This window comes from Hordeum vulgare, chromosome 7H (genome assembly GCF_904849725.1).
Source record: "Hordeum vulgare subsp. vulgare chromosome 7H, MorexV3_pseudomolecules_assembly, whole genome shotgun sequence".
NCBI classification, from domain to species: domain Eukaryota; kingdom Viridiplantae; phylum Streptophyta; class Magnoliopsida; order Poales; family Poaceae; genus Hordeum; species Hordeum vulgare.
In genome coordinates, this window is record NC_058524.1 from 550,658,510 (window position 1) to 550,677,423 (window position 18,914).

General features: G+C 52.0%; 1 protein-coding gene across 1 annotated transcript; it reads left to right on the top strand.

The window, feature by feature from the left end:
* The first annotated feature begins 1,170 nt into the window (after positions 1-1,170).
* On the top strand, positions 1,171-3,909 carry LOC123410527 (G-type lectin S-receptor-like serine/threonine-protein kinase LECRK4). Its single transcript, XM_045103475.1, has one exon. It carries the CDS (start codon positions 1,296-1,298, stop codon positions 3,759-3,761), a length of 2,466 nt encoding a protein of 821 aa, XP_044959410.1. The 5' UTR covers positions 1,171-1,295; the 3' UTR covers positions 3,762-3,909.
* Positions 3,910-18,914: the final 15,005 nt, after the last annotated feature.

Sequence of the window (18,914 nt, forward strand, 5' to 3'; positions counted from 1 at the left end):
CGAGGTGAGGCGGGCGACGGAGGAGGAGCGAGCGTGTATGTCTCTCTTATTCTCAAACTCATACATGTGTGAAAACATCCTCCCTTATAAGGAGGTCTAACTTCCACTAAACTAGCAATATGGGACTAAACTTTTTCACCGCTTTCCTTACACGAATCGGCTGTGTGGGCCTCTAGAATTTATTATGAATTTTTAAAATTATTATTGAGCTGACCTAAAATAGATGAAATTCCAGCAGCTTTATAAAGATATAACGTGTGTGTGCGTGTGTGTGTTTAGAGATATGAATGCTTGCACATGTCTGTGAGCATCTATGATTATAATGTGTTAAAATAAAAATCATGACAACTCCGGACCGTTAAGAACGCCTTTAATAGGCGTTCGAAAACAGTTTTGCGTGTTTAAAATCTATTTTTTGACATCGAATAACTTCAACAAAGGCTTAAAATACTGCATAGGCTAAAATGTTTTAAACACACATTAAAAAACGTTATCATGCTCGTTTCACAATTTGCAGTGCGTGTTCTTTTAAACGCGCGTTTTTGACATCTGAGAAAAACGTTATCATGCTCGTTTCACAATTTGCAGTGCGTGTTCCTTTAAACATGCGTTTTTGACATTTGAAAAAAACAATGTTAGTTCTTACTCCCTCCGTTCCTAAATATAAGTCTTTGAAGAGGTTTCACTATAAGTCTACATACGGATGTACATAGACATATTTTAGAATGTACATTCATTCATTTCATTTCGTATGTAGTAATTTAGTGAAATCTCTAAAAAGACTTATATTTAGGAACGGAGGGAGTATATAATAATATGCTACAATAACAATGCTAAAACTTTTATTGCGAGCGGAAGTTTTATACGGCCGTTAAAAATGCTCTAAGAAACTTAGATGTGATCTTTGTACGTGCCCGTGCATCATCGAGACGACCTCGTCCAAGACAGCATAGGTTAAGAATCACGTGTGATCTTGTGACCGCCATGCCCGTGCACTAAATCAAGTTCGCTTTCTTTCAGCCGGCTGTGAACTTTCCGCGGCTGAGGTTAGCCTGCTACGCAAGGCCAAGACGCGACACGACTTGGGGGCGTACGTGTGGAGCCGCACGTCATTTCCTCGAAAAATCAGATATAAACTGATGCATCACACGGTGGCGGTTCCACACGCACATCTTGACGAGGAATCGGAGTCACCGAATGGGGCCCGAGTCAGTAGCATTTTTTTTTTTTGAGGGGAGAGTCAGTAGCATTTATTACATCGAGCTCCTTCCGCTCGCTCCCACGTCCAACGTACAATGGCACCGCCTTCCCCCGCTCTGTTCCTCGCCGGCGTTGCCGCGCTCCTTGCAGTGCTAATAAGTGGCCACGTAGCCGCTGCACGGACCAACCTCACGGCCGGGGTCCCCATGACGCCGCCCAACTACATCACCAGCCCGTCCGGCGTCTTCGCCTTCGGCTTCCGCTCCCTCGACGACTCCAGCCCGGGCAAGTTCCTCCTCGCCACATGGTTCCGCTCCGGCTCCGGCGACGACGGCAGCTCCTCCCAGCTGCAGTCCGTGGTGTGGTTCGCCAGGCAGTCGTCGACCTACTCGTCGGCCGCCCTCGCCACGGCGCAGTCCGCTCTCAGCGTCACGGCCGACGGCCAGCTGGCGCTCGCGGACACCGCCGACGGCGGCAACCGGGTTCTTTGGAGGGCGCCGATCCCCGGCCTCAAGCGCGGGTCCGTGCTCGCGCTCCTCGACTCTGGCAACCTCCAGTTCCTCGGCGACGGCAGCAGCCCGGAGAACGTGCTGTGGGCGAGCTTCTGGTACCCGACGGACACGCTGCTGCCGGGCCAGTCCTTGACCATGGACGCCCGGTCCCAGGGGAAGCTCATCTCCAGGCGCGCGGACGCGGAGTTCACCACCGGCCGGTTCACCATGGGCGTCCAGACGGACGGCAACGTCGTGCTCTACGTGGACCTGCTCACCGGCAACAGCCCCGACAACGCCTACTGGCAGGCCCACACCGACAGCTCCAGCGGCAACACGACGGTGACCTTCGACGACCAGGGCGGCCTCAGCTCCACTCTCCACAACGGCGTCGTCCAGAACCTCATATCGCCACCGCCGGTGGCGACCGGCAAGTTCTACAGGTTCGCCAGGATGGACCCCGACGGCGTCGTCCGTGCCTACGCGCGCGCCAAGAACGTCCTGGGCGGCGGTGGCAACACGTCGTGGAGTGTCTCGGGAGCCTTCCCCAGCGACGCCTGCAACAAGAGGACGTCCGGACTGCAGGGCGTGTGCGGCCCGGGGTCGTACTGCACGGAGCAGAAGGACCGGCTCCGCTGCGTGTGCCCGACCGGGTACACGTACACAGACGCGCAGCACACGGACAGCGGCTGCACGCCGGAGTTCGCGCTGCAGAGCTGCGACGGGGAGAACAACGCCGAGGAGTACACGCTCGTCGACCTGCCCAACACCACCTGGGAGACATCCATCTACTACAAGAAGTTCACGTCAGTGACGGAGGACCAGTGCCGGGACTACTGCCTCAACGACTGCTACTGCACCGCCGCGCTGATGATCGGCGGGACCGACTGCGCCGAGATGGCGGCGCTGACAAACGGGCGTCAGGCGAGCGACGTCACCACGAAGGCACTGATCAAAGTTCGGCGAAGCAATAATCCTCCGGCGAGGATGCCGGCGAGGACAAGAACCATAGCAGCCGTGACAGCCTGCGTGGCCTTGGTGCTGCTGGCCATCCCCGGCGGCTTCCTGGCAAGGCACTGCCTGACCAAGAAGAAGAGAGAGAGCGAGGGGTTGCTGAGCGTGAGAGCTTTCAGCTGGAAGGAGCTCCACAGGGCCACCAACGGCTTCGAGAAGCTCCTGGGGAAAGGGAGCTTCGGCGAGGTGTACGAAGGCGAGCTCAAGTCCCCCCGGCGGCGCCTCATCGCGGTGAAGAGGCTCGTCAACTCGAACGAGTACAGCGAGAGGGAGTTCAGCAACGAGGTGCAGTCCATCGGGCAGATCCACCACCGGAACCTGGTCCGCATGATCGGGTACTGCAAGGAAGGCAAGCACCGGATGCTGGTGCTGGAGTTCATGCCGGGAGGGTCGCTCCGGGGGTACCTCTTCAAGCCGGAGCGGCCGCCATGGAGCTGGCGCGCCCAGGCGGCGCTGGGCATCGCCAGGGGGATCGAGTACCTCCACGACGGGTGCGCCTCCCCGATCATGCACTGCGACATCAAGCCGGACAACATCCTCCTCGACGGCGCGCGCGCCCCCAAGATCACCGACTTTGGGATCTCCAGGCTGCTGGGGAACCAGCAGGTGCACACCACGGTGACCAACGTGAGGGGCACCAGGGGGTACATCGCCCCGGAGTGGTTCCGCAGCGACGCGCGGGTGGACACCAAGGTGGACGTGTACAGCTTCGGCGTCGTGCTGCTGGAGATGATCTGCTGCCGGAAGTGCCATGACCCGCTGGTCGACCAGGGCGGGGACGAGACGGTCACGCTGTTCGGGTGGGCGATCCAGCTGGTCAGCAGCCAGAGGACTGAGCTCATACTGCCTGACGACGACGATGCGGCGGCGGACCTGGAGAGAGTGGAGAGGTTCGCGCGCGTGGCCTTCTGGTGCATCGAGCCCAACCCGTCGCTCCGGCCGACGATGCACCATGTGGTGCACATGCTGGAGAGCGCGGTGGGTGAGGCGGAGGTGATGCCTGACCCTCCCTCGTGTTACGTCGACTCGGCTCCGTTGATCGTGTCTTCTGTTTAGACTGATCGAGTGCATCGAGCACAACGATTTTTTTTTTGTGCTTATCGAGGCAGTGCTGTGGAATGATCCGCCAATCAGTCATGATCCATCTCTACTGTTCAAAGTGGAAATACACACACCAACCGCTCTCCTTTTCTTTCTCTTAAAACTTTGAATCAATCCAGATTTAAATGTTCATAGAGGAGTTACAAAAGGATTTCGGTGGGTTTTAAATTTTCTTTTCTGTGAGTTCGTAAAGGCTTGGAAGTCTGCTTCAAGACTTACCACGAATGTTAGGCGAGGACTGTGTGTCCTTAGGTGAAGGAGAATACGGTAAGGAATGTGTGTCATTTGGTTTAAATACCAAATCGTTCTAAACCAGACGTACAACTGTCACAACAGTTGAAACTGGGTCATCAAATCATTTTCTTCACCAAGTATCTGGTTCTATTTCCTCAACCTTTTCATTTCCTCATTCATATGTTGATGAAATTAATCGTTACTGTTTAAAGAATTTGAGTGAAGACTTTCACTATTTCCTCGCCACAAATTCTTCACTTCACTTGTTCTTCACCTACATATCCTGAACACGCTGCTTGTGCGAATTGTATGTTCCATTTCATCATGGAGTCTATGTTGTTGCTATGTTACACGTTTTCCTAAGTCTTTAATCCGTTGCACGATATTCATGACCGAGCAATTTCCTCACAAGGAAATTACTTAGTGATGAATTCATAAAAATCGCCTATTCATCCCCTCTAGTCGATATAACGCACTTTTAATTAATATCAGTGCAAGGTAATCCCTTGTTTTGTGTGATTTTGGTTTGATCACCTGGAGTTTTAGTTATGTCGACCGCAGATATAATCAAGGTCACTGCAGGTTGTCCTACCTTTGAAGGGACGGACTACCCCTACTTGAAGAACAAGATGCGCATGCACCTTGAAGCAATTGACAACGATCTCTAGTACGTTTTGGAAAATGGTGTTGCCTCTGACACCCCAATTATCAACACTGCTGATGTGAAGAGATTCAAGAAACTCGACTCTCAAGCGAAGAATAACATCTGTGGCCATCTGAGCAAAGGTCAGTATATCAGAGTGAGTGCTTTGGGATCTGCAAAGTTCATCTGGGACAGACTGTCCAAGGTCAACGAAGGAGTGTCTACTCAATGTGACTCTCGAGTTGATGTTCTTTGCAATCTCGTCAACTGCTTCAAGAGACTCGATAATAAGAGCTATCATCAAACCTTCGATCGCCTCACTGATATCTCCATTGAGCTAAAAGGTCTTGGAGCCAGAGACATCACCGACCATGAGGTGGTGAAGAAACTGCTGAGATCTCTTGATTCTTCATTCGATACACTCGTTCTGATGATTCAAGAACGAAGAGACTGCAAGTTACTAGATCCTGCTGATATTATTGAGAGACTCAATACTCACGAATTCGAACAAGCTCAGAAGAGATACCTATATGGACTAAACTATGGAAGACCTCGTGCGCTGAAGGCAAAGGCTATTTTCTCATCTGAAGAAGAAGAATCTGATTGCAGTCTTGGTGATCCTGAAGAACTTGGTGAGGAACTTGCTATGCTCGTGAGAAAATTCTAGAAGTTCTCCAAACGAGGCATGTTCGGAAAATCTTCAAGAAGAGATATGAGGAAATTAGAATCTTCATCTAAGGACTACAAGAAAAGAACATGCCATAAATGCAAGAAGTCCGGTCACTACATTGCTAATTGTCCTTGCTGGGTGAGGAATCAAAGAAGAAGAAATACAAGGATGATAGTTCTGATGACTTGAAGAAGAATAAAAAATCTTCAAAATCCTCATCATCAAAGTCCTCATCGCACAAGAAGTACAGTTTCAGACAGGCTCGGGCTTTTATTTGCAAAGAAATGGATTCCGAGGAAGAATGTGAAGAATGTGATGAAGAGGAAGGATCTTAGGAGGAGTCAAAGTAAGGTGTGGCAAGCCTAGACCTTGCTACCACATTCGTCAGCAAATCCATCTTCGACCTCGAAGAAAATGACAATGTCAACAACACTGATGAGTGCGATGATGACTTTGCTCCCACCTATTGCTTCATGGAAAAAGTTTTCAAGGTACCAAAACACACTTCCTCTTCTGACTCAAGTGACTGTGAACCTGATGACTACCAAAAACCCAGCTACTACACGCTTGCTAATATTGCCACTAAGCAACAAAATGCTCTTGAAAAGCTTCAGAAACTGCTAGACAAAAGCGATGAGTTGTTGAATGAGGAAATGGACCGGACTCAAACCCCGACTGATGATGTTCAAAGTCTTCAGACTAAGTTTGATAGCATTTAGGAACATCATGGCACTCTCTTGTCTGATCATGAGAAGCTTTCTTTTGAATTCCTTCAAAGAAAGAAAGATCTTGAGAAACTAAGGGCGTCTCATGATGATCTTCAAAGTGAAAATGATTCTTTGCTTGCTCAAAAGATCAATACCGCTCAGGAATAATTCATTCCACCATGCTAGAAATGCATCGAACGTGAATCTGCTAATTCTTCACCTTAAAGCTCAAATTCTTCTATTACTACAAATTCTTCAATTGTATCTATGGTTAATGATGGCGTTATAGTCCCAGGGTAGGGTCATAGGTCTTCCCTATAGGTCCTACCCAAGGACTACCCTTCATTGAAGACAAGGTCCTTAGACAGTTCCGACTGAACTGAGGGCGCCCCCATCATCCAGTCGGCGACAATCCACTTGGAGCATATCTAACGTACCGACTGGAATCCACTCTGTACATCGTAACCTCTCAGGAGGACAATGGTCATACGTTTTCATACACCATTATTAGCATTTAAAGCTTACGTTACTTGTAACGTAAGCATTTACTCGCCACTATTCCACCCCTGTCCACCGGGCCATTATGAAGGGCAGCGCACTCTATATAAGCCGCCTTTCCCCACTGGTGCACGGGTTGGCACTTGCTGTAATCCACAATACACTAGACACAAAGCTCCCAAGAGCACTGAGACGGAGGGCTTTTACCTCCACCGCAGAGGGGCCTGAACTCATACATCCTCGCCGTAGCTAAGGCTCTGCCCATATACTTTCATACCCCATACTTCTACTGTCAGACTTATACCCACGATAGTTGGCGCCCACTGTGGGGCTGGCGTCTAAGCGACTTCCGGCGAGTTTGCGATTTCATCTTTTCGTCATGTCGCCCGCGGAGATCTGTGCATGGCTCATGAGATCCTCTTCGGTGCGCCCTCCTTCATCGCCGACGATTCGGCATGGCTTCGGGATGCGCCCCTCGACGTCGAGGCGCTTCCGAGTCGCGGGGATACGCACTTCCGTGCCAGTTCCTGCGGCGTTCTTTTTCTCCAGCCATCGATCCAGGTGTCGATCTTCGCCCCCGTCACGCGCCGCAACAAGCGATCCCGTCGTCCGCGGCTCCAGCGTTGGGTGCGACACGCCCTAGCGCGACAAAACGCGTCCTCTCAAGTGGCGGTGCTCGAATCGGTGGTGGTCCCGCCGTCATCCCAGTGCTTGGAGTCAGTTCCGACTGAACTACCTTCCGAGTATCCGGGTCACGGGCCTGCAGCCGAAGTACTCATGGAGGATTCCCACGAAAGTCCCCTCGGGACTGGTCGGAACGAGCGTGATTCGGAGAATCATCCGACGCTCGTCGTCAGCACCATCGTTCTTCCAGTCGGCGCACTCGCCAGAGCAACGTCGAGGTGTTCCGCACACCCATCCTTAACTTGGCTACAGCCGCCACGATAGCCGATTCTCTCCAGCCGACTGACTCAGAGGCTGGTAGAGGAATCGAGCAGATCCACGCCTTATTGCATACGGCGCAGCAGCAAAATTCGGCGGTCTTCCAGTCGCACAACAGGATCCACAACAGTTCTGTTCAAGCGAACACGCATCGGTCGGTTTTCAGTCCCGACTTTCACCCGCGACGCAGAGGGGGCAGCCGTTCCAGGGATCCGAGTCGGAATTCGCTTCCCATTCGGCCTCATCCCGAAGATCGTCGCCGTTCGCGTACTCCTCCGCGGAGTGGGCCTCACGGGCCCCGGCATTACGATGATCGTCGTTCGGGCGGTGGCGCGCATGATCCGAGGCCTGATGCAAGAGGGTACATCGCCCAGAAGAAGGTCGACAAAAGTCGAGCCCGCCGTGATGGTCACGATAGAGACCGTCCGAGTGGAAGCAGGACCGTTGTTTCTGGTCCCGAGTGCTTCAGTCGGGCCATCTGCTCGGCTGACATCCCTCCCAACTTCCGATTGGCGACGGGAATCAGCAAATTCACACGAGAGTCCAAACCAGAAACTTGGTTGGACGACTACAGAGTGGCGGTCCAGATCGGTGGCGGAGATGACCATGTCGCCATGAAACATCGCTCACTGATGCTCGACGGTTCGGCTCGAGCTTGGCTAAACCAGTTAGCCCATTCAAGCATTTACAGCTGGGTAGATCTGTCCCGAGTCTTCATCAGGACCTTCGAGGGTACGTGCAAATGCCCTGCTGGTCTCGTAGAGCTTCAGCACTGTGTCCAGAAGCAAAACGAGCCCTTGCGCGATTTCATCCAGCGCTGGACGACCCTCTACCAAACGGTAGAGAACGTCACAGAGCACCAAGCAGTCTGCGCCTAAAAGGCAGGCGTTCGGTACAGAGATCTGTACCTGAAGTTTGGTCGGACCGGCGACATCTCCATGAGCAAGATGATGGAGATAGCCACGTGCTATGCAAATGGCGAAGAGGAGGACCGCATACGTAGCGGCAAGCATAAGTCAGTTGCCGATGGAGATGGGAACAGCAATAGGAAGCAGAAACAGAAAGCTCAATCCACTCCGCAGGCAGAGGCAACAGTCGTTAGAAATGCTAAGTTCAAAGGCAAGGGGAAAGCACAGTACACCCCCAAGAAGAGGCAGTCAGGAAATTCCATCCTAGATCAACCGTGTCCAATCCACACGAAGACGGATGAAGAAGGCAATGTCATATTGCCGAAGCATACCACTCGGCAGTGTCGCCTCCTGATCCAAGGATTCGGTGAAGGAGAACCGAGTGAGAAGGATACCAAGCAAGATGATGAGGACAAGGAGGATCCGTTCCCCCAAGTCCATGCAACTTTGATGATTTTTGCTGATGTGGAAAGCAAAAGTCGACTGAAGCTGGTCAACAGGGAGGTAAACATGGCAACCCCATCCACTCCCACGTTCCTCAAGTGGTCACAGGCTGCAATCACCTTTGATCAGTCAGACCACCCAGCACACGTACCTACCCCAGGGAGGCAAGCTCTGGTCGTCGACCCGGTGGTGGAAGGAGTTAGGCTGCGCAAAGTCCTCATGGACGGCGGCAGCGGCTTGAATATCATGTACGCCGATACTCTCAAGGGAATGGGCATTCCGATGTCCAGACTTAGCGAGAGCAGTATGCAGTTCCACGGAGTCGTCCTCGGAAGAAAGGCCAAATCACTCGGCCAGATTGCGTTGGATGTTGTTTTCGGCTCTCACAAGAACTTCCGCAAAGAGAAGTTAACATTTGAGGTGGTAGACTTCCAGAGTGCATACCATGCGATTCTGGGCCGTCCGGCATATGCGTGTTTCATGGCCCGTCCATGTTACATCTATTTGAAGCTGAAGATGCCCGGTCCCAAAGGTGTGACTACTGTCACAGGCAATCGGCAGCGGGCCGAGGAGTGTCTGCAGCAGGGGTCGAGAATTGCTGATCATCAGATGGCTATACTCGAGTTGGATGAGTACAAGAAGACCGCCGACCCCGCTGGCCTGATGCGTTCAAAGAAGCCAGCTTCTGAGTCCGCATTCCAGTCGGCGGGAGACACGAAGAAAGTCAGCATCCACCCGACGGACGACACCGCCGCCCCGACAAACATCTCCACCACCCTTGATCCAAAATAGGAAGCCGAGCTCATCCAATTCCTCCGTGAGAACTGGGACATTTTTGCATGGAAGCCTGCTGACATGCCAGGTGTACCCAGGGAGTTGGCTGAGCACCGACTGCATGTGGATCCTGCCGCTCGGCCCGTCCGAGAACGCCTGCGTCGGTCCACCGCGCACAAGAGGAAAGCAATCGGAGAGGAGGTGGCTAAACTTTTGGCAGCCAACTTCATTCGCGAGGTACACCACTCCGAGTGGCTCGCTAATGTTGTCATGGTGCCCAAGAAGGACAAGTCTCTCCGTATGTGCATCAATTTCAAGCATCTTAATAAGGTTTGTCCGAAAGACCACTTCCCGCTCCCCCGCATTGATCAAATCGTTGATTCGAATGCGGGTTGCGAGCGCTTATCCTTCCTTGATGCCTATTCGGGCTATCATCAGATCCGTCTGTATGGTCCAGATGAATTAAAAACAGCCTTCATCACCCCATTCGGGTGTTTCTGTTACATCACTATGCCATTCGGTTTGAAGAATGCAGGAGCAACTTTTATGCGAATGATCCAAAAATGTCTCCTAGACCAGATCGGTCGAAATGTGGAGGCATATATGGACGATATCGTAGTCAAGTCACGCAAAGGTTCCGACCTGCTGACTGACTTGGCATAAACATTCGCCAACCTACGTAGGTACGATATCAAGCTCAACCCAGCCAAGTGTTCATTCGGCGTGCCCAACGGGAAGTTACTCGGTTTCTTTGTTTCCGAACGAGGGATCGATGTCAACCCCGAAAAGATCGGGACCATTGTTCGAATGCAGCGGCCGGTAAGAGTACATGATGTTCAAAAGCTCACAGGTTGCCTAGCGGCTTTGAGCAGGTTTATCGCTCGACTCGGCGAGAAGGCGTTACCTCTGTACCGACTCATGAAGAAGTAAGATACCTTCGAGTGGACATACGAAGGCCAAATCGCATTCGACGACCTCAAAGCCCTGCTTTCCACCCAGCCGGTTCTTACTGCCCCACTCAGTAAAGAACCCCTTCTTCCGTACATCGCGGCTACAAATCAAGTCGTCAGCACCGTTCTGACAATCGAACGCGAAGAAGAAGGAAAATCGTACAAGGTTCAGCGGCCAGTATATTATATTTCCGAAGTCCCGACTCCTTCCAAGCAGAGGTATCCCCATTATCAGAAGCTTATTTATGGGATCTACATGACTGCAAAGAAGGTGGCTCATTATTTCCAAGACCACTCGGTATCTGTCATATATGATGCTCCGTTGTCGGAAATTCTCCACAATCGGGACGCATCAGACCGAGTGGCAAAGTGGGCAATGGAGATGCTATACTGCGACATCAAGTTCGAAGCCAAGAAAGCTATAAAGTCTCAAGCTCTTGCTGACTTCATAGCAGAATGGGTAGAACAACAGCAACCGACTCACATCTACTCGGCTCATTGGACCATGTTCTTCGATGGGTCCAAGATGTTGAATGGCTCCGGCGCCGGCGTAGTGCTCATATCCCCAAAAGGTGATAAACTCAAGTATGTGTTGCAGATCCATTTTGATTCTTCCAACAACGAAGCAGAGTACGAAGCTCTCCTTTACGGGTTGCGCATGGCCATCACACTCGGCGTCCGTCGCCTGATGGTCTATGGCGACTCAGATCTAGTGGTTAATCAAGTAATGAAGGAACGGGATGTAAGGAACCCCACCATGACTTCATATTGCAACACAATAAGGAATCTCGAGAAGAAGTTCGAAGGTCTGGAACTTCACCATGTTCCCCGACTGAAAAACCAAGCAGCAGATGAATTGGCAAAACTTGGATCCACACGGAGACCGGTCCCGAGTGATGTCTGCCTCGAGCACCTACACCTCCCCTCGGTAAAAGAAGATCCTTTTACAGAGGAACCTGTACAACCGAAGAGCTCAACTGATCAGACTGAAGTCGAGGTTCCCACTGTGGTTGATTTGATCATGGAGATTCTAGCTGTCATTCCCGAATGGACTGTGTCGTTCATTGCGTACATCATGAGGCAAGAGTTACCAGAGGACGAAGTCCAAGCTAGGCAGATCGTTCGGAGGTCGAAGTCCTTCACCGTCATTGATGACCAGTTATACAGGGAAAGTGTTTCAGGCGTCCTTCAGCGGTGTATCTCTCTTGAAGAGGGGCAGTTAATCTTGGAAGAAATTCACTTGGGAACTTGCGGCCATCATGCCTCCTAAAGGGCAATCGTCACCAAAGCATTCCGAGCTGGTTTCTTCTGGTTGCAGGCGAATGAAATGGCAAAAGATATAGTCGACCGTTGCGAAGGTTGTCAGTTCTATTCAAACAAGTCCCACAAGCCAACGTCTGCGCTGAAGACAATTCCTCTTGCTTGGTCATTCGCCGTGTGGGGATTAGATACAGTCGGACCATTCAGAACAGGCCAAGGAGGATTCACCCATCTGCTGGTAGCAGTCGACAACTTTACCAAGTGGATTGAAGCCAAGCCTATCAAGAAGCTTGATGCCCTTACGACCATCAAATTTATCAGAGACATCATCGCAAGATACGGGGTTCCGCACAACATAATCACCGACAATGGCACAAACTTTGACTCGGACAGGTTCAAAGGTTTTTGCGCGGGCTAAGGTATCCGAGTGGATTTTGCATTCGTCGCGCACCCCCAAACAAATGGACAAGCGAAGCGGGCGAATGGACTCATTCTACAAGGGTTGAAACCTCGACTCATGCGCGAAGTTGGACATGCAGCCGGCACATGGGTCACCGAGCTGCCTTCGGTGCTGTGGGGCCTCCGAAGAACTCCGAACAGATCGACAGGGCGATCCCCCTTTTTCCTCGTTTATGGAGCAGAGGCAGTCCTTCCGAGTGACTTGCTTCACAACTCTCCACGAGTCGAACTCTTCTCTGAAGCCGAAGCAGAGCAAGCCAGGCAAGACGGAGTGGACCTTTTAGAAGAGGAGCACGAGATGGCACTGATCCGTTCAACAATTTATCAACATGATCTGCGGCGATTTCATGCGCGGCACGTCAGGAGTTGCACATTCCAAGCAGGCGACCTTGTGCTCCGAGTGGATCAACAAAGACCACACAAGTTGGCTCCCGCCTGGGAAGGACCGTTCATCATTTCTAAGGTGCTAAACAATGGAGCATATCGACTCTACAACCTCGACAGGGAAACGGACGAGCCGCGAGCATGGAATGGAGATCTACTAAAGCGCTTCTACACATAACCACCGACAGGGACAATGTAAAGAACAAGTATCATCGAAGTAATACAAAGCAGATTAATTTCTTGCCGGTTCAAAATTCTTCCGCGTTCGCAGACTCCGGTCTAAAAAACTAACTCCGAGTGTGTGCCAAAAGTCACACTTGGGGACTTAGCTGCGACCCAGAGTCGCCTAAGTAAAAACTCGCCTTGAGTGTGCACTAAAAGTCACACTCGGAGACTTAGCTGCGACCAGAGTCGCCTAAGTAAAAACTCGCTCCGAGTGTGCACTAAAAAGTCACACTCGGGGACTTAGCTGCGACCCAGAGTCACCTAAGTGACAACTCGCTCCGAATGTGCACGAAAAGTCACACTCGGGGACTTAGCTGCGACCCAGAGTCGTCTAAGTAAAAACTTGCTCCGAGTGTGCACTAAAAGTCACACTCGGAGACTTAGCTGCGACCCAGAGTCGCCTAAGTAAAAACTCGCTCCGAGTGTGCACTAAAAAGTCACACTCGGGGACTTAGCTGCGACCCAGAGTCGCCTAAGTAACAACTCGCTCTGAGGGTGCACGAAAAGTCACACTCCGAGACTTAGCTGCGACCCAGAGTCGCCTAAGTAAAAACTCGCTCCGAGTGTGCACTAAAAGTCACACTCGGAGACTTAGCTGCGACCCAGAGTCGCCTAAGTAAAAACTCGCTCCGAGTGTGCACTAAAAAGTCACACTCGGGGACTTAGCTGTGACCCAGAGTCGCCTAAGTAACAACTCGCTCCGAGGGTGCACGAAAAGTCACACTCGGAGACTTAGCCGCGACCCAGAGTCGCCTAAGTAACAACTCGCTCCGAGTGTGCACTAAAAGTCACGCACGGAGACTTAGCTGCGACCCAGAGTCGCCTAAGTAAAAAATCGCTCCGAGTGTGCATGAAAAGCCACACTCGGAGACTTAGCTGCGACTCAGAGTCGCCTAAGTAAACGACTCGCTCCGAGTGTGCATTTCAAGTCACAATCGGAGACTTAGCTGTGAACTAGAGTCGCCTAAGTAAAAAGCTTCCTCCGAGTGGGCACTCGAGATACACTCGGAGGCTTAGCAGACCCTCATTGAGGCTCATGTGGATGTGAAGACAACTGACAACTACATGCTCCGCATGTTTGCCATTGGCTTCACCAGGAGACGCCCAAACAAAAACCACGAGTCAAAATTGTGTCAAAAAAAACTCAGCGAAAGAAGAGCAAAAGATCCAGTTCGAATTCGAATTGGTTCGACGATCAGTCTGCTCGGTGTGAATCAAGTTTATCCACACCGAGCCACGAATGTGCCAGCCAACAGGAGTGGCCAAAGTTTAATACAGACTACACTCGGCATACCGAGGTAAATACGCGTTCAGCATAAAGTTTATCAAGCGTCGCCAGGGCTGGCAGGCTCCACAAAGGTGTCGAGGTCGATTCCATCTGCAATCCGAGTGGCCGTGTCGAGGAAGGTCTCCATGAAATCTTCAAATCGAAGCTTCTTGGTGTTGGCGACCTGCAACGTCTTCAGCTTGTCTTCACGGGCTTCCTTGCAGTGCACTCAGACCAGAGACAGCGCCGCGTCCGCGCCACACCGAGCGGCAGACTTCTTCCATGCTTGCACTCTGCTTAGGACATCCTCTAGTCGGGTCATCAACCCCTCTATCTCGTTCCGGGAGTCATCTTCAGGCCACAACTCCTTGTCAATTCGGCCGACAACTCCTCTCAGGCGACCAATGAAAGGACCCACCTTGTTAAGGCGGGAATTCACTCGGAACATGTCCCGGTTAGCTTCATCACCGAGTGGAACATTTGGTTGCCCAAGCGACCGTTCAATTTCGGCAGTTTCAGCTTCAACGTCCCGATAGAAATCTACAAAGAAAAGACAGGGAGAAAATAAGCGCGGAGTGAACTGCAAAGTCAAAGAGCACTCGGCAAGCAACTTACCACCAAGCAGTGCGACCATCTTCTTCGCCCAGTCGCCTACGTAGTTCTCCTGCGCTCTGCGCCGAGTGTTCATTAACTTTAGCTGGGCCATCCAGTCAGATCTCTCCTTCTTCATTTTTTCTACCTCGGCCACCAATGCCTTGTTAGCCTCCCGAGATTCCTCCAAAGATTTCTCTCGTTCAGCGAGAGCCTTCTTCATGCCAGTCAGATCATTCACAACCACCTCCAAGTCCGCAGCAAGTTGAGTCTTCTCGGCCTTCAGAGCATTATAGGCCGATCCCATTTCACAAGTCTTCTGCCAAAGAGACACAAAGGGAGGATTAGCCACATTCAACAAGGAAAAAGTCTCGACAGATATGACAAAACAATCAAAACTCAAAATTCTTCAGACCCCTGCCGATGCAAGCAATTGACAGCGGTCTCAGGGACCACCCAGTGGGTTCACTGAGAGTGACCCCACTAGTATGAAGCTCGAACAGGTCGGTCCCATTGAGCTCCATAGCAAACCAACAACACTATGAGTAACACTACTCTCGGAGACTACACCCAGCGGGTGCACTCGGCATGCCCCCACTGGTACCATTCGGGCAGATCAACTCTGATCTGTAGAGATTATGGAAAATACATATAAAGACAACTACCGGTGCAAGCACTCGACAGAAGTCTCGGGGACTACACCAACTGGGTTCACTCGGAGTGAACCCACTGAAAAATCAACCTACTGTATCCGAGTATCTCGCTGAAACCCCCAGTGGGTACCAAGAGGAATGTAAACACTTACTGGCGCACTTACTTGGATATCATCCCGAAGCTCCAAGCTCTTCTGGTACAGAGACGTGATGGAGTCATATGCTCCCTTGGCGTCGCCCACCATCAGCTCCACTTGCACCATGGCGTCCTTTGCGGCTCCTACCTGATCCTCCGGGAGGCGTCGGGCATCATATTGAACAGCCGACGGACCCGGCGTGGCAGAAGGCTCCCTGGGCATCCCGAGCTCTCCTCCAGTCGGTTCCGCCGTGAAGGCCACCGTTTCAGTCAGCGGAACGCTCATGGCGGGATTGGCAGCAGGTTGGATAACCCCAGAAGCAGGCGCCAAAGCTGGTTCCGACCTCCTTTGGTCGTCATCGTCCAGATGGATCACCTCCGAAGGAAGCCCGACTTAACAAAAATAAAAATACAGAAAAAGGTCAAGATCAAAGATAGCACTCGCGAAATGGTAGTACAGCTCTCGGAGTCGTGACAACGTACCTTGCTCGGACGTGGCGGCGTTATCAGTGTCCATGGGATCATCATCCTGACGCGACAGAGAGGTGGCGGAGGTAGCAGCTCTGTTGAGTGAATTCCACTCAACGGGTAAACATGAATTCCCAAAAAGAAGAGTCCAATCGGATACTGAAGGAAGATGGAAGAGCAAAGACACTTACGCTGAGGCGACCGGAACAACGATCCTCATCCGAGGGAAAGCTTTCCAAGGCTTAAACCCGCTGAGTTTAGCCACCTTGGACGGCTGATTCACGGGCTCGGCAGAAGCGCCCCTGGTTCTCTTCACACTCCGAGCACTCGGGGCCACGGGAGAAGCCGACGGAGCAGCGGGGTCATGACGACGCTTGGTTCGGTGTTCTGGTGGTGAGGGTGAGGAGCTCTGCTCTCCACTCTCCTCCTCCTCCTCTTCCGTCTCCTTCTCCGTCTCCCCACTGTCAGAGACGTACTCGGCGCTATCCGCGCTGCCCTCCATGCTGCCTTCCTCTTCCTCGACTGGATTCCCATTCGAGACTGCAGAATGCCAGTTCGTCCACTCCTGCACAAAACACAGTCGGCAACGTCAGTTAGCGAGACAAGGAAAGCAATAAAACTGAGAAGGTTAAAGGCACTCGACAACATTTACTCACCTCATTCGGAGGAGGATTTTCGGCGCAGAAGGCCTTCACCCGCCGAGCTCCCACGGGGTTATCACATGTGCTTGTGATGCTGGGGACCCACGAACTCACAGACTCCCCGCTCACGTCCTCTAGATGAGACCGAGTGGTATCCGAAGGCCCCATGTAATGCCACATAGCATGGTCTCGGGCCTGCAGCGGCTGGATGCGCCGACCCAGAAAAGTCTCCAGCAGGTCCATGCCGGTGACTCCCCTCCAGGACGATGTCTATCAGCACGTCGACCAAAGGCTGGATCTGGGTTCTTTCTCCCTTAGAGAGCGCTAGCTTCCTGGGAGGGCCCGGACGGTCTGAACTGAAAGGTGGCAACCCGCTCGAAGCATTCAGGCAAGCAATGTCCTGGCAATAGAACCAGGACGATTGCCAGTTCCTAACTGACTCGGATAGCTGAAGGGAGGGGTAGCTACTCTTCGTTTTCTTTTGAAATCCTAAACCCCCGCAGAGCTGGAGGATGTGCGTCTTATCATCAGACTGGCTAAGCTTCTTAACAGTCTGAGATCTAGCGGAGAAAACGTATTTGAAGAGCCCCCAGTGGGGGGGACATCCTATGAAGCACTCACAGAGGGTGATGAATGCGGAAAGATGAGCTATCGCATTCGGAGGGAAGTGATGGAGCTGCGCCACGAAGTAATTCATGATACCTCAGAAGAAAGGATGGGGAGGCAAGCAGAAACCTCTGGCCACGTGGCTGAGCAGCACAACGCGCTCCCCCTCCTTCGGCGCTGGCTCCGTCTCGCCTTCCGACAGCCTCCAGGTCTTGTTGACGACCATGCCATGCTCCACCAGCTCCAGCACGTCATTCTCCGTCACCGAGGAGGGGAGGAAGTCCCCCTGGATCCAGCCCGCCGGCAACGCCCGCTGCCGCCGTTGAGTGGAGGCCGCCCCCTTCTTCTTCTTCTTCGCCTCGAGCTTGCTGGTCTGTCCCTTCGTCATGGCGAGGGCGATGGATCCGCAGAGGAGGAGAGGAAGGAGGTGGCTAGAGGTGCGCAAGGAGTTGCGGGAGAGGGCGAGATTAACGGGAGAAGGCTGAGCAGCGCAACAGGAAGGTCCGCCGACGAAGCTTCAATAGGCATCCGACTGAGTCACCTACAGGTGGGCCCAGGATCTTATCCCCCCAACCGGCTGCTGCAAGATTAGTGGAGAAGATAACGGCGCGGTAATCGAGGAGGCGAAACCTAATCGATGGCGATGTCGTCATCCCCGCTGAGCACGCGGCAACCGAAATTTGAGGATCCCGGAAAATCCGGCGCTGTCAGTATGACCAGTCACGTCGAAAGATTCCGCGGAAGCATTCGGTCCCTCACGGTTCGTTTCACTCGCATATTCACTCGGATCACTAGCTGAAAGGATAAAATGGATCGAGGCAAACAACACTAAAGTCACCTCAATACCAATCGGTTCCAAACTCCAGACATCACTTCATCGTTCCAACCCCTATCCATTCGGGGACTAATGATGGGGTTATAGTCCCAGGGTAGGGTCATAGGTCTGCGCTATAGGTCCTACCCAAGGACTACCCTTCATAGAAGACAAGGCCCTTAGACAGTTTCGACTGAACTGAGGGCGCCCCCATCATCCAGTCGGCGACGATCCACTCGGAGCATATCTAACGTACCGACTGGAATCCACTCTGTACATCGTAACCTCCCAGGAGGACAACGGTCATACGTTTTCATACACCATTATTAGCATTTAAAGCTTACGTTACTTGTAACGTAAGCATTTACTCGCTACTATTCCATCCCTGACCACGGGGCCATTATGAAGGGCAGCACACTCTATATAAGCCGCCTTTCCCCACTGGTGCACGGGTTGGCACTTGCTGTAATCCACAATACACTCGACACAAAGCTCCCAAGAGCACTGAGACGTAGGGCTTTTACCTCCACCGCAGAGGGGCCTGAACTCATACATCCTCGCTGTAGCTAAGGCTCTGTACTTTCGTACCCCATACTTCTACTGTCAGACTTATACCCACGACAGTTACAAATTCCTCACCTGAGGAAACCACAAATGTCATTCACGAAAATGTTGGGTTGAAGGAATTGTATGTGATAGGCATATACAAAAGCCTCAAAGGGCATCAAACCCTCTACGATGTGCTCAAAAAGCAGATTCTGAAGAGAAACCGTAGGAAAGAGGGCATTGCATTTGAGATGAAATTGAATGCTGATAGATCATACTGGAAACCTG

Bases quoted from the DNA above. Each gene is read 5' to 3' on its own strand.
- LOC123410527 (XM_045103475.1), top strand. From the start codon at position 1,296: ATGGCACCGCCTTCCCCCGCTCTGTTCCTCGCCGGCGTTGCCGCGCTC.